Raw genomic sequence first — 15,039 nt, forward strand, 5'->3', positions numbered from 1 at the left:
TTAATTGGGGTTATGACTTACACGTTTATGACTTTTAAAATAAAATTATTTGGGAGTTATGAGTATGTATTTAATTGGGGGTTATGCTATGATTTTTGTATGGATGCATGGATGCATGTATTTTATGTATTATGAGTATGAATTTAATTGGGGGTTATGCTATGATTTATGTATGGATGCATGTATTTTATGTATGTATGTATATGTTTTAGAGGGCATTTTCGAAAGAAATGTTTTAACATCCCAATCCACTTTTATAATAATAATAATATTATTATTAGATTTAAGCAACAATAAAAGATAAACCTTTTCAACTTATGAGCTAGCTACAATCAAATGGCAAAAGCAATACATCTATTTACTATATTACCTACTATATAATTCTCACATATGCCAGTACGCATGCATTGTTGATTATTTTCAAGATATGTATGTGATTCAGAGTCTACATCCTATTAGAACCTCCCGTGTAGTTAGAGAGGTTCTGATCCATTTAGCTTAAAAAGAAGGGATAGTTTGGTAATTCTGTCATCATCTTTGGCTCAAACCCCCCACGTGGTGGGTGGCGTGGCTGTGAGGCTGGCGGGGGGGCTTCTGACTGGTGTCCTAGTCGCACGCCTAAAAATACGTGGCGGCTTCTTTTTTCATGCGGCATTGGTTAATTAAACTAAGTATAGCCCAACAAGCAAGCCCAGGCCCAATCTCCTTCTCAAACGCTTCATATTCGAACCCAAATCAACGCTCACAGTCTCACACTCTACTCGAAAGGCCCAGATGTGGCTCCCGCAGCGCTCCTCTAAAACCCTAAACCCCCTCTTCCACCACCTTTAAACCCCTCTCCACCGCCGCCGCCCCGCCGCCGCCGCCATCACCACCTCCGACGACCCCCTCTCCCCTCCCTTCCATTACCTCGACGGCTTCCCCCGCCCCAAATCGCGCAGGCACGGACCAGCACGCATCGTGCTCGCGATCCCGAGGCCGAAATCGGGGAAGAACATCGCAGCGAAGGAGAGAAAAGTTGGGAGAGTCCCGAGCATCCTCTTCGAGCAGGAGAATGGGCAGGAGGGCGGGAACAAGAAGCTGATCTCGGTCCAGACGAAGCAAATCAAGAAGCTTGTCGATCATCTTGGGCGGTCATTTTTTCTTTCGAGGTTGTTTGAGGTTGAGGTTAGGTCGGAGGACGGGGTGGTTCTTGAGAAGATTAGGGCGCTGCCACGAAAGGTGATTTTATTTTATTTTTCTCTTTTTTTTTTGGATTTTATATTTTGAATTTTGAAGTTGTGAATTTTTCTTAGATTTTAAGTGACAAGTCACTGACAGAAGGAAAAGACGGTAAAAAGATAGAATTTTAGCTGATTTGAAGTTAGTGATTCCATCTTTTCTTAGTTTATCATTGGGGATAGGACCGATAAGACTGAATGTCATGATCACGAGGCGAGGCCGAAATCTGGGAGGAAAATCACATTGAAGGAGAGAAAGGTCAGGAGAGTTCCAAGCATCATCTCAAGACAAAGAAGATCGAGGTTTTTTTAGTGATGTTGTTTGAGTTGGATGGTAGGTTGGAGTTTGGGGAGGATGGAAAAGTGGTTGAGAAGATTACAGTGGTTTCCTGAAAGGTGATTTTTTGCTTTAACTTTGGTTCGTATTTTAGGGGTTTGAAGTTTTAGCTTGCATGTTATTGTTAGATTTTAAGTGGCAAGTCACTGATAGAGGGAAAAGGTGGTGAAAATGCTAACTTTAGCTATTTTAAGTTAGGACTTCCATCTTTTCTTAGTCTATCATCCCAAGCACAATGCTATCCTGAGGCCTAACCAGGGAAGAACATTGCAGCAGAAGAGATAAGGTTGGAGGAGTTCTGAGCATTCTGTTCAAGCAGGAAAATGGGCAGGAGGGAATAAGAGACTGATCTCGGTCCAAAAGAAGCAGATCAAGAAGCTCGTAAATCATTCAGGAGATGGCTTTTTCTGTTAAGGTTGTTTGAGTTAGATGTTAGGTCGGGTTTGGAGAGGAGGAGGGAGTTGTTGAGAAGATTAGGACTCTAAAGGTGAGGGATTCATAGAGTGAATTAGTTGAGATTATTATTGATTTTTTATGGTCAACTATGATTCTGTGAAGTTTTGTGGCTTAAATTTTAGGGTTTCAAACTAGTTGTTAATGATGTTGCATGCATATTCTGATAATGTAATCATTCGATAAATACCTATTGAAAATGAACACTCATCAATACCATTTTCTCATATGAAACTATGGCTAACTATGGTTCTGTGTGGTTCTGTGGCTTAAATTTTAGGGTTTCAAACTAGTTGTTATGATGTTACATGCATATTGTGACAATGTTGTGGTTTGATAAATGCCTATTGAAAAGGAGCACCCATCAATATCATTTTCTCATTGGAAACTTAAAAAAATAATGAAAACCGAATACCCATGTAACTTTTTTTCCTAATCATCTAAATAATAAAGGAGCTAGGTATGGATAAAAAAAACTAGAATTTACATAAATAGTAGCTATTTCCAAAGAAGCTAGCTTGGAAATGACTGACATGTGTTATATTTCTACAATCATAGTTCAAACTTAACATGATATTGTTTAGATTTAAGTGGCAAGTCACTGATAGGGAAGAAAATGTCAGTAACAAGCTGGAGCTATGAAGCCTATGATTTTATCATCTATTTAGGTGGGAAGTACTTTATCTATTTTAAAGCTAGGACTTCCATATTTCTTAATGTAAGTTATATTTTCGTTATGGGCCTTTTGGTTAGTGAAATATTTTTCGAGCTAAGTTGATAAATATGAATTAGGTGGCTACTACTGCTTATAGGTTCTACTATATCCTCTCGTCGAATTGTTAGGTTCCTGTGCTTAGTTCTAATAGGTGAACATATATTGTTATTTGAAAATCATCAACTTTAAATTTAATATGGATACTAGCTGATCTTTTCAAATACAAGTGATAAATAGAAAGAAGCATGAGATCAGCCTTTAATTCTATGCTTGTTTATGTTAGCTCATTGAAACAAGAATACAAAATCTCATCACATCAGTCACTGCATTAATAATTTTAAGATCAATGAGTTATTGTGTACATTTCATGTCTGATACATGAAATTTGGAAATGAGAACTCCCAGATTCTGTGGATATACATGAAAATAGCTGGAAAGTCAAAGTGAGAAAGTCTCTTCATATTTTTTTTTATTTGAAAAGATAATAAATTTTTGGTTACGAAGTGTGGTAACTCGCACAGCTTGCCTCCCCAGCCAAACATCCCCCCCCACCTAAAAAAACCCCGCAAAAAAAAAACACTTCTTTTTAACCCTTCACCACTTTTCTGATGATATTTTTTCCATTAACGTTCGACACTCTAGTAAAGAGAGAACATGTCATGGAAGTTCTTGCTATATCTCACAGATTTTGCTTTCTGCCTATGTGCAAAAAAAGAAAAAGAAAGAAAAAAAAAAAGATTTTGGGATATGTTTTCTGGATCATCTGATGTGGCTTCTTTTTTGCTATTTCTAGCTGCATCTGCATGCGGGCACTGATGCTGTTCTTAACGTGACATTCTTAAGAGCTCCTTCAAGTGCATTGCTGAAGGTGGATGTTCCTCTTGTATTTCGAGGAGATGATGTTTGTCCTGGACTTAGAAAAGGTATGCTATTCTTAAGAGCTCCTTCAAGTTTCATTATATAGTGTTCATGTCATGTTCAGACATTGATATCATTCATACTGTTAGCATTTTTGTTGTATATTTCCTGTTTAGCTCTTGAGGTACAAGTCTAATATATCATATATCAATTCTTGTGCTTAGTAAGAATGCCAAACTTTTTTTTGAGGAATTAATGTCAAACATTTAGAGCCTTAGTTCTTGCACAATTGACAAGTATAGCAGTTTCACATGAAACTAAGTGAACAATGCCATCTGGTTTTGAATGGGTTAACTCTTCACTAGGTTGATGTTGTCTTGGTCAGCTCCAGGCAAATGATCTGTTCTACTATCAATTGATGTTTTTCCTAGCAGGTAGTATAATGCTCTTTGACAATATACATTTTCTTTTCATTTTCATAAAAAATATTAAAATATCATGTACAACTTAACATATTAAAATCTTGTACAATTTGATAAATTCCCTTCTTCTGTGCCTTCAATTACCTTGGGTTCTTGTGAAGTTATTTCATTGGGATTTTTTAGTATTATACCTTGTTGCTTCAATATGTTTATTTTAACAATTTCATAAGATTCATCAAACTACCTTTTTATTTAAGAAAAACACCTTTTGTGAGCCAATCTAGAGGTCACACATAGTAATGGTCTGGATAATGTCAAAACTGCATTTATTAACAATACATCATAGTTAATCTCGAGGTTGCACACTGTAACAGTCTAGATTATGTTAAAACTGCATTTATTCACAGTACATTATAGTATTAATATTAACTCTCATTGTTCATGAGGTCATAAGTTTTCTCAGTGTAGGCTTGGATTTCCTCGCCCTTGCCTTGCCATTGAATATGGGAATATGGGGTTAGGACTTGGGTATTCCATATCTTTGGAGCATGCTCTGATGGTTGGTTCGCTATTGTTTGTTTTTCGACAATGGCATTCTTCCCTTATCGCGTGAAGCTGCATTGGTAGTGACATTGTTTTTTGTTGCAGCTGGTGGAGTTTAGATGTGGTCCTGTGGATGATGGTCCCTCGGATAGTTATTATATGACTCTTTCTAGACCCCTCAGACTGAGAATTGGTTGAAAACACCCCTCTAGCCTTCATGACTTCCTCTTCGTGACACTTGACACTATGACAACTTCGTTGTCGTCATCCTTAGTTGTAGGTGATACAAAGGTGCAGAGAGGGCTAATAGCAGGCACTGGAAACTGACTCGTAGCACCAAGTTGTGCCTAATAGGCTGAAGGGTAAGTGGTAATTGAGCGGATGTTATGATCTAAATAAACCTGATTGTGATTGTCGACATTAGAACCTGATTCATAGCACCAAGTTGAACCAAAATAGGTTGAAGAGTTAGTGACACTTGAGCGGGGATTGACATCTGAATAGGCCCTATCATGATGGTGATGAAATTGTCAGAACTCTGAATATACGCCATAGTAACCTTCAGAAGGGAAAAGAAGGATTAGGCAACCACAGAATTTTCGAGTTAAACATTATGCTGTCATATTCTTATGTTTATATATGACCAGTATCCCTAAGATAGTAGAGAATCTATCTCTAATATCTAACTTTCCTTTTTAAAGAAAAAGATTGATCAACTTCTTGACGATAGAGGAGCTATGGTCCATTAGATAAATTATAATTGTTAGGAACTGTATTTGATTCTGAAATTGGGGGTTCCTATGATCACATTAGCCAATAAATGAAGATGGTAAAAGATGAACTGGACCAGAATAATTAACCCTAGGAAATTAAAACATTAATGCCAAGGTAGTTGGTCAATTCATGCTATATTAATAATGTTTGTAAAGTTTTCTGTTGCTAATGTTCCATTGAGGTCTGACAACCAAATTGCATAGACCTTGATAAAAGCAAAATCTTAAGCTATTTGTCCACTTTGACTGAAAATAGTTTCAGTTAGGCAAATTGTATAATGTCCAATTGTATATTCAACATATGCACACCTGACATTATTTGTGATGTTCCATTGAGGTCTAACAACCGAATTGCATGGACCTTGATAAAAGCAAAATCTTGAGCTACTTGTCCACTTCGACTGAAAATAGTTTCAGTTAGGGAAATTATATAAAAATAATATAATCATCTAGGAAATGTATGTTCAAGAGCAAAATCTTAATAGAAAATCACAATAAACATAGCTATAATCCAACAAATAAAGTACTAAACTAAGTATGCATTTTTATCATAACGATCTATTACTATTTTTCACAACTATAATTAAATTATAAAACTAGTATAAACTATGATTAAACTTTTATTAACCTGTGATGATTGTCTTTCTTCCCGTCCTCTACCTTTCTCCAAGTTCTATTTTCTAACTAATGTGGGATATGTTGGATTTAAGCAAATGAGATCAATTCATAACTTTTGTGTTCTAAACTGAAAATTTCATTCTAATCATGCATAATTGACAAGTGTAAAGGAGTTTGTTGTGACTGTAGTGGGAATAGTTTTCAACATAATTACTGCGTAGTGTTTTTGTAACTAAAGAAAGAAAATCTAGAGATCATTCATGCCTTTATCCTCATGATTTGGCAGTTATATTGTTGCACCTTCTTCAGATTGTACTTCCTTCTTTATGTTTGTGACTTATCTTTTGTTGTAAAATTAGGTGTGATTTTATCATTGTTCTCATGTGGAAGAGTCCACATGTGCTGTCAACTATCATTATTCTTTTCTTATTAGTTATTATTTCCATACTCTCCTTAAAGACAATGCCCATGCCAACCATCCAACTTTGGTCATTTTTACGCTTAATATAACTACTACTAATAATAAGATGCTTACGGTGATAGTATACCTATAAGCAATAGATTAGATATAAGATATTGATGATGATGTGATATTATTTATTATTGTCAATTGAGATTTTGTCGAGGGCATTTCAAGAAGAAAGGTTTTAACCAGTGTTTTAAATGTCGGCTGTCATGTTGGACATGTCGACCGACATGACGGATTTAGGGACTAACCGACACGATATGGTGATTTTCAATGCGTATTACGTTTTCAGGATTCATGTTGGATATATCGGGGGACATCATATATATGTCGATCGGATATATCGGGTGACAGATATTATGCTTATCTAATTAGGTTTGGATTTAAATTCCTGATTGACTTAATATTGCTTCTAAAGACAAAATCTAATCAATTGGGGGGAAAAAGGACCGAAGTCATTTCCGTCGCACCTCTTCTATCTCCTTTGACGTCTGTCTCTTTTCCGAGTTGTTCCTTCGACATCAATATCTCTCTTCTTAACTACCAACATTGGGCTTCTCTTTTTTCACCTTTATCCTTCAGCATTAACCATAAGCATAATAAGTTATTTATTTTTAATATGTTTAGATAATAAAATTTATTAAGTATATTTATATTTCATTTATGATATTATATTATACATGCACACTATTCGTTATGGCAATCCAATATTTTTTATGCCCCTCGACATATCCTCGATTTTAGCTATCTGGCATAAATTTCAATCGTCCGATATGAACTCAATATCTGACATTTAAGACATTGGTTTTAACAGAGGAGAAAATTTTACAACAAAATATATGTACTTAACCTCTCATGATAATCTACTACGCTCTCCAACTCTCTAAGTCTAACATGAGCCAGGTCTTTAAGTCTTTAGAGACTCTTTGTTCTTGCTTAATTTCAGGCCAGAGGTTTTGTCAGGTTTTGTCACTATCGATATCATTTCCTACAATTTACATCAGCTTATATAGCTTTTATAATCAAGCATATGTTGCACCAATCAAACCAGCCGTATCATATAATAAAGGATCAGTACATGTACTATAATCAATGAATGATTCAAGTCAACTAGCTTGGTTATCAACATGTGTTATAATCAAGGCATGACAAAAGGTTAATAATACAGCAACACTTGTTGAGGAATTGGACAATACATATCTAATTGTGGATTCTAATAACTTCTTGGTAAGGCTCCGTTTGGAGAATATCATGAATTATCTGTGTTTTTGGGGTATCTTAACTTTGTTTGGATAATGAAATCACAACTTATAAGGTGATTATCCCACAATAACATCATGATGTCGACAATTTCTACTCTGAGTTGAAATTTTTGTCTCATGTTTTGAACATTATGATTTGCAAAAAAACTATGATTTTGGCAGGATTAGCTAAATGAATGTCTTATCATTGAACACACTTGTTTGCTTACTCTTGCATTTGGCAACATGCACATTATGATGTGTACATATGCGGGATGTGTTTGGTTGCATGCGTACTATCCGTACATGTAGATGAATATGTTATGTGTGATACAGTTGTGTGTGTATACTCAAGCATGCCTGTCTCTGTGTGAATGTGTGGGTAGGCTACAGATGAGCTTTTGTTCTTTTTCCTTTTTTTGGTGACAATGCTTTTTTATTGTTTTGTTTTTGTTTCTTTAGAGGGTGTTGTTCATAGATAATAGCTGGATGTCAGCAAAACATAAAGATTAGCAGATATGGATTTACATCATAGTACATGGTTAGCTAGATGAGTTAAACATGCATGATGCATGCAACTAAGACATCCACTCTAAACACCTCTTTCTTTTTGTACTTCTTACTTGTAAGGAAAAAATTGGCCTTGTTCCTTAATCTCTGTAAACTCAAATGTATTTTAAAGGCATAATAATAATGGTACATTAGAAAGGTAACCCCTAACTGTGTTGAGAGTAAATAATGAATTTTTGACAATAGTTATTATTGGAACATTAAACGCCACATAGCTTGCTAGTTGGTTCAACCATTTAGCATTTTGTTTCATGCTTCAAGAATAGAATTGTATCCTCTTCATTTTTTGTGTTTCTATACTACCACAACAACAAAACTATTATTAGCATATAACTTAGACCATAACTATAAATTGCATTTTATCATTGTCAACATTGCATCCTACTATTGTCAGCATCTTATTGGCACAAAGAAACAACAATTCTCTTTGCATGTGAATATGAGAACTTACGTTATCGGTAGCGGATAGCGTTGCGTAGTGGTGAAGCACCATTAAGGCTATTTTAGGCTATATCAGCAAATAACATAATTAAATAGTGGTTCAATTTAAATATGTATAGGTATTTAAAAATATGAAAAATTGTAGAAAAATTTAAAAATTCTATAAATGCATGTTTGATGATTTATAGAGATCCGAAGCATGAAATTGATATGCAACAATTACATAATGCTAACAAAGTATTGACACAATAATTCCCCCAAAACAATTATACCTTTTAACAAATTAAATTTTAACTAAAAATCAATCACCAAACACTGCAATTCACAAACTTGAAGAGTTGCTAGAAATATTACCTTAAGTTCGACGTAACAATTGCTGCAACGTCAAGGAGGTGAGAGGAGGCTATTGGACTTTGTGAACGGGATACCTCGATGGCTATTGGGTTTCATCGAGGGTTGGGCGTCATCGAGGGAAGAGATGAAGAGAGGAGGTGGAGGAGGCTTAATGAGGAGAGGAGTAACAGTTGGAGACAGTGAAGAGTGGAAGCGGGGAAGAGTTGGTTAATCGAAGACAAGAGATGGAGGAAATGGAGGAAGCACCGGAGTTGGTTTTTTTTGTTCTTGGCTGTGGAAGAGAGAGAGAGAGAGAGAGAGAGAGAGAGAGAGAGAGAGAGAGAGAGAGAGAGAGAGAGAGAGAGAGAGAGAGAGAGAGAGAGAGAGAGAGATTTTAGGGTTAAAAGTTAAAACGGGTGAGGTTGGGTCAGATCACGCAAGGCATTTAAAAACCACCCCAGGAAAAAGCCATATTTAGCACTATTGAGGGCTATTAAACACTAAACAACATTTTTTTCACACATTAATCCACTATTACGAGCAAATAGCAGCAGTAAAATCATAACAATAGGCTCGCTACTGCTATTTTGGCGGCAATAGCACTGCTATCGACCACTATTTACAACAGTGATGAGAACAAAAGCAATTATTGCTAGAACCAAATATAAGTAATTGTTGACATCGTACTCATCAAATGTTTATTATAATATTTGGTTAAGAGGCTTTAAATAGGGTGCAACAAACATGTTAAATGCCACAGTGTTTTTTTGTCGTTTGAATGCATCCTTCATAGAGAAAATGGAACATTTACTTTGAGTTAGCGGTGACTGTTTTTGTATTTTTAAATATAAGGATTATATTGTCTTTGGCCTGGATTTCTTTGTCAGAAGTTATTATCGCAATTTATATTTTTGGAATATTGCTACTCTTGAAATTGAAACATGAAAGCAGGTGTAATAATTTCCTTGACAGTAAAGCAACATATTAGTTTGGATAGTAACATCAAAAAAGAAAATAAGGTTATTACAATTTAAAACATAAGTAACATTCTATGTAAGCTATGTTACCCGGGTACTTCATTATTGAAGCCGTACCCGTACCGAACACGTACCCGACACTTTCTCGTACCCAAACTTCATGAACACTTCTTGAATATATACATGCATTTATTACAACATGTACTCAATTAGACGATATATGTGTTAATTTAAAACACTTGTTAAAGATTTTCTGGACGTAGAGCTTACACTTCACATCCGTCTTTTGAAACTAATGGGATACGGGTCGGGTTCGTTTCAGTCCATATCCAAGTTCAAAACTATATAGTTAATAGGTCGTTTAGATGTCTAGTAAAAAATGAGTAGTTTACAATTCACGATAATCAATATGATAAAATAAACTCACCCAACATTTTACAGTTTTGTCGTGTCCCCTACCCGTACCAGTACCCGTGCTCGTTTTCATGCAACTTAGTATGTAAGTGTCATACCTTGACAAATTATCATTTTACTTGAACTCAAATTTCTTAATGTTTGACTTCATTTTTATATTTTCACAATAGCCAACGGATCACTCAAATAAAATCAAACTTGTGTTTTAGCACCGCTCCTCCACACCCCGCATCCATTTGTAGATGCGAGTTCTACCACTCCAGGCTACAGAATGAGCTAAATTTGTACATCTCTACACCAATCTAGCAAAGAAATAACTCCATATCACATGATGGATTGATTCAGCCCTGCTCCACATATCTAGGAACCTTTAATAATTGCTAATCCATGCTGATTTAATACTTTTTGCACTAGGAGAATCTCATGAGCAAGCCTCCGCTCAAAACATTTTGATTTTAGTCGGGAGCTTCATTTGCCATGCAAATCTCCAATCTAGCGGCATTCCAATACTCATCTCTCATTTCCTTTGTGTCCCTCTCCCATCAATGCCTCTTGCAATGATTAAATGATGTCTTCACAGAAAAAATGTACTTGGGGTATAGTGTCGTAGAAGCCGATCTTTATTTCTTAAAGATTCGAGATTGATAATCATGATTGTCTATGCCTCCTGACTCCAAAATATGGACTCAATAAAAGCTTGAACTCAAAACTCTAATAAACAAATATTGTGCTATTGCATAGTTGTCCCATATATAGTAGTAAAACTACATATCCAACTTATATCACATATATAGCACTAAAATTATAAATCAAACATATAGCTCATGTATAAGCTAGTAAAACTATAAATCCAACGGCTAGTAGTAAAACTATAAATCTAGCAATAATGTTGTAAATAGAGGTAAATAGCAGCATAATGGCGGTTGCTACAGCGGTAGCATCCTATGTCCATATTACTATGGTCAAAAGCGGTGATTTTTAGCCCTGATGGTGCTATCAACTCGAAATAGCGGCCAATAGCCCATAAAAGTGCTTCAAAGCACTTTACAGCTCTATATATCACTTTAAAAAACAAATTATGAGTTTGTGACCGATCTAAACCCAACCAAAATTTTAAGTAAATGGGTTTTTTCGTACCTGATTCGAATCCTGTCCATTTTTTAATCTTAAAACTATTTTTTTTCCTAATCCCATCTCTCTCAGCTGTTCGAACCCAAAAAAAACCATGACCCAAAATCGTCGCGACCACGTCTTGTTGTCGAAGATCGTTGGAGCTCCACCATTGTCTCATCATCGAAAGTCCATTGTCGCTCGTCATTGCGCATCCTCTCCGTTCTTTGTCGAAGCTTTCCGGTCCTCTTCATTCCTTGTGAAGCTTCTTCATCTTCTCCAACTTTGCCTCCACCTATCTTGAAGCAGTGCTACCTCCTCCTTGAAGCTCCTCTGTCTCATTTTCTATAGGTCTTAGTTAATATATGTGTGATTGTTGAACATCTATTTCATGTTTAGGATCTCCGTAAATCATCAAATATGTATTTGTAGATTTTTTTTTAGATTTTTCTTAATTTTTTGAATATTTATGCATATTTAAATTGTAACGCTTTTTGACTTTGTGCTTTTTATTTTGCCGCTAAAGCCTCAAGTAGCCTTGGCTGTGTGTCACCTTTTCACTTTCCCCGACATTGTCTAACAAATATCTCATATATATAGTAGTAAAACTATAAATCTAGCAGTTATTGCATATATAGTAGTATTAATATAACTCAAGCTAAATATCTCAAATATTTAGATAATGTATAAACTGAATGTTTGTGATTTTATTTTGTATGTCACTACCTACCCAGATATCAAACCTTAATCCCACCATCTAGCACCCTAAAAACAAAAACGATGAGATAAACAATAAAGATAAAAAAGAACCCAAAAAAAAAAAAAAGAAGAAGAAGAAGAAGTAGAAGGAAACGTATATATTTGGGAGCTAGCAACTTAGGATTGAAGATAGGAAGAGGTGACCAAAACAATTGAAGAGTGGAAAAAATTTATAGTTCTCATCGAAGGCTTGTAGCTTTTTTGGGGCAAAAAGCTGAATCAGATTCAAGGAGGCCAGTGGGTTGTCGACTTATTGCATGATAAGGGGAAGTCTTTGTGATGTTTGGTGGGCAGTTAGTTTATGATGAAGAGAGATATAGGTGTCATATGCAATATAGGCAGCATATGCAATGTTCATGCTCCACTTTCTTAATTGTAGATGAATTGCCTTGTCGAGTTTCATTAAATCACTTTGGACATAGTTTGCATCAACTCACATTTGTTCATGGCCAGTCGAATTTGGCCACAATTTAACCTGGATTCAGGTTGTCAATATTTAGCACGTGTAGAAACGTGTGCCATGGGGGACAGGAGCTCGTGTCTAAGAGTGTGTTTCGGAGGGCTTATTTTTTGAAGCTTATGAGTTATGCTGGATCTTAGTGGCTTTTGGCTTTTATGATAAAAATTCTACAAAAATTGTAAGGGTAGCATAGCCATTTACTTGGTCAAACCTAGCTTTTTTTAGATGAGGTTATAAGCTAGTTATCAAAAGTTGGGGAACAATAAATTTTTAAAATGGGACTTATTGTTTGGGATTTAGCAAATACGTAGATATGGAAAAGGTAGTTTAAAGTTACTTTGACCAAAAAATAAGCTCCCCCAGACACCCTAAGGTCGACACACGCTTCCTCGGCAGGCTACATTTTGGTCACTTTAGTCAAATCAAAATGAGTAAAACATCTTGGTTACTTAAGTCTAAATGAGAAAGGAAAATCTTGATACCCTTTTCTTCAGGATAAAATTTATGTCGGAGTGGTTCCAAGAGTCTTGAAATCCTATTTTTCTTTTCAATTGTGTTGATTACAGCATTTAAACAGCAGTACGTAACTAAAGGAACATGATTTAAAGCTCCTCACTCCCATCAAGTGCTCTCTTATAGCTGCTGATAAAGCTGCCAAGATCTAATTTAGACGTATCCAACTAGCAGCAACACTCTTTTTTTTCCCTCCTTTCTTTTTGTTTGTTTGGGGCATTCAATTTGTTTTTATAATGACATTCTTTTTCTGCTTGCATTTTACAACTGGAACGTAGCATTCAATTTGTTTCTCATCTTTGTTATGGACCTGTTCCCCATGACTATAAAATGACAATTCTTTTTCCTTGCATTTTCCAAATGGAGGCAGTTATGAACCTTCAGTTAGTTAAATCTCTCATATTGGATCTACTCATGTTCATTGCTTGTGTGCTCAAAATTGAACCGGTAGTAGCCAAATGAATGTGGTGAGTGATTCTCTTAAGAAAAAGGAAATGACGGGTCATGCCTGTAGACAATGACACACGGTGATTAGAACATTCATTGAGAAATCTGGTTATGCTACAGCGAGCTATTAGGTGGAATTGAACACCATTGAGTCCATTTTATTGGTAAGATCTCTTATGCTTGAGTTGTCTGTAAAACCACATCTGTCAAGCTGTTATTGAAAGAGGTATCTCTGCCGGACAATAGATCTCGAATAGTAGCTGACAGAAAGAACCTCAAGTTCAAAAGCACGATTAACATGCTATACATAAACAAACAAACAAATATGTGTGTGTATAAACAATGGGTTTGAGGTAGCGGCCCATGTTGCTAAATGAGCTACTTAGAGATAGCCATGAGATGAGGCCCACCCTATAAGTCACATCAAAAGGTGTGGATCTCACAGATCTATTTTTTTTGGTGGCTCATTTAGCAGAATGAGCTGCCACCTCATACCCTTCAATCCCCCTATATATATAAATATCCTGCTGACATATGTATGTTCTAGTTGAAATAATCTTTTCATTTCAGCAGTACGTTGGACTATTTCAGTTTATTATTCATCCATCCCTGAGAAAAATGACACGTTTCTATTTTCATTGTACATGTCAGGATCTTACTTGAATACCATCAAAAGAACAGTCAAGTATCTATGTCCTGCTGACATTGTACCTCCTTATATCGATGTGGACTTGAGCGAGTTGGATGTTGGCCAAAAATTGTTAGCGCGAGATCTCAACGTTCATCCTGCTCTCAAGCTGCTAGTTTCACCAGATCAACCAGTTTGTAATATTATGGGAGCAAGGGCATCAGACCAGCAGAAGAAATCGAAGTAGCTGATACTGATATGAGAGAAGCTTGCAGTCCACTGCCTACATTTTGGATAAACATAGAATGAATGTTCTTTAATCTTCCTGTGCTCTTTAGAGATGTTAATACTATATGCTGACATTCCATCAGCTATCCGATTCATGTGCCTTTTAAGTTTTTGCATGCTTTGGGCGGTAAATAAATGCTTTTGTCGTTGAGAGTTTTATTTGGTTTTTGTTTAACCTTTTTTCATTTTACACTTGAAATTATGATCAAACTAATTTTCATTGGTAGTTGAAGTTTTGTTGACCCGGGTTAGGGTCAAGCGTGATTAGTTATTTGCTGTTACTATTTACGATTGATTTCAGGGGGCTAGCTGTTGCCGTAAAAGAAAATCAAGGAGCTTAACAGCCTTGGTGTGGTATTAAATGTTAGCAAAAATGCGCGAAAATGGATGAAATGCCACGAAGATGTTGAACTAAGCCAGATATTTTTTGGGCATAATAAAATCTGATGGGCT

General features: G+C 35.9%; 1 protein-coding gene across 1 annotated transcript; it reads left to right on the top strand.

The window, feature by feature from the left end:
• LOC109836080 (50S ribosomal protein L25) lies at window positions 832–14,771 on the top strand (the record flags this gene model as incomplete). Its single annotated transcript, XM_020403997.1, has 3 exons — window positions 832–1,221; window positions 3,519–3,648; window positions 14,322–14,771. Coding segments are annotated over 3 exons (744 nt in total), but the record flags the coding sequence as incomplete, so codon positions are not given.

This window comes from Asparagus officinalis, chromosome 1 (genome assembly GCF_001876935.1).
Source record: "Asparagus officinalis chromosome 1, Aspof.V1, whole genome shotgun sequence".
In the NCBI taxonomy this organism is placed as follows: domain Eukaryota; kingdom Viridiplantae; phylum Streptophyta; class Magnoliopsida; order Asparagales; family Asparagaceae; genus Asparagus; species Asparagus officinalis.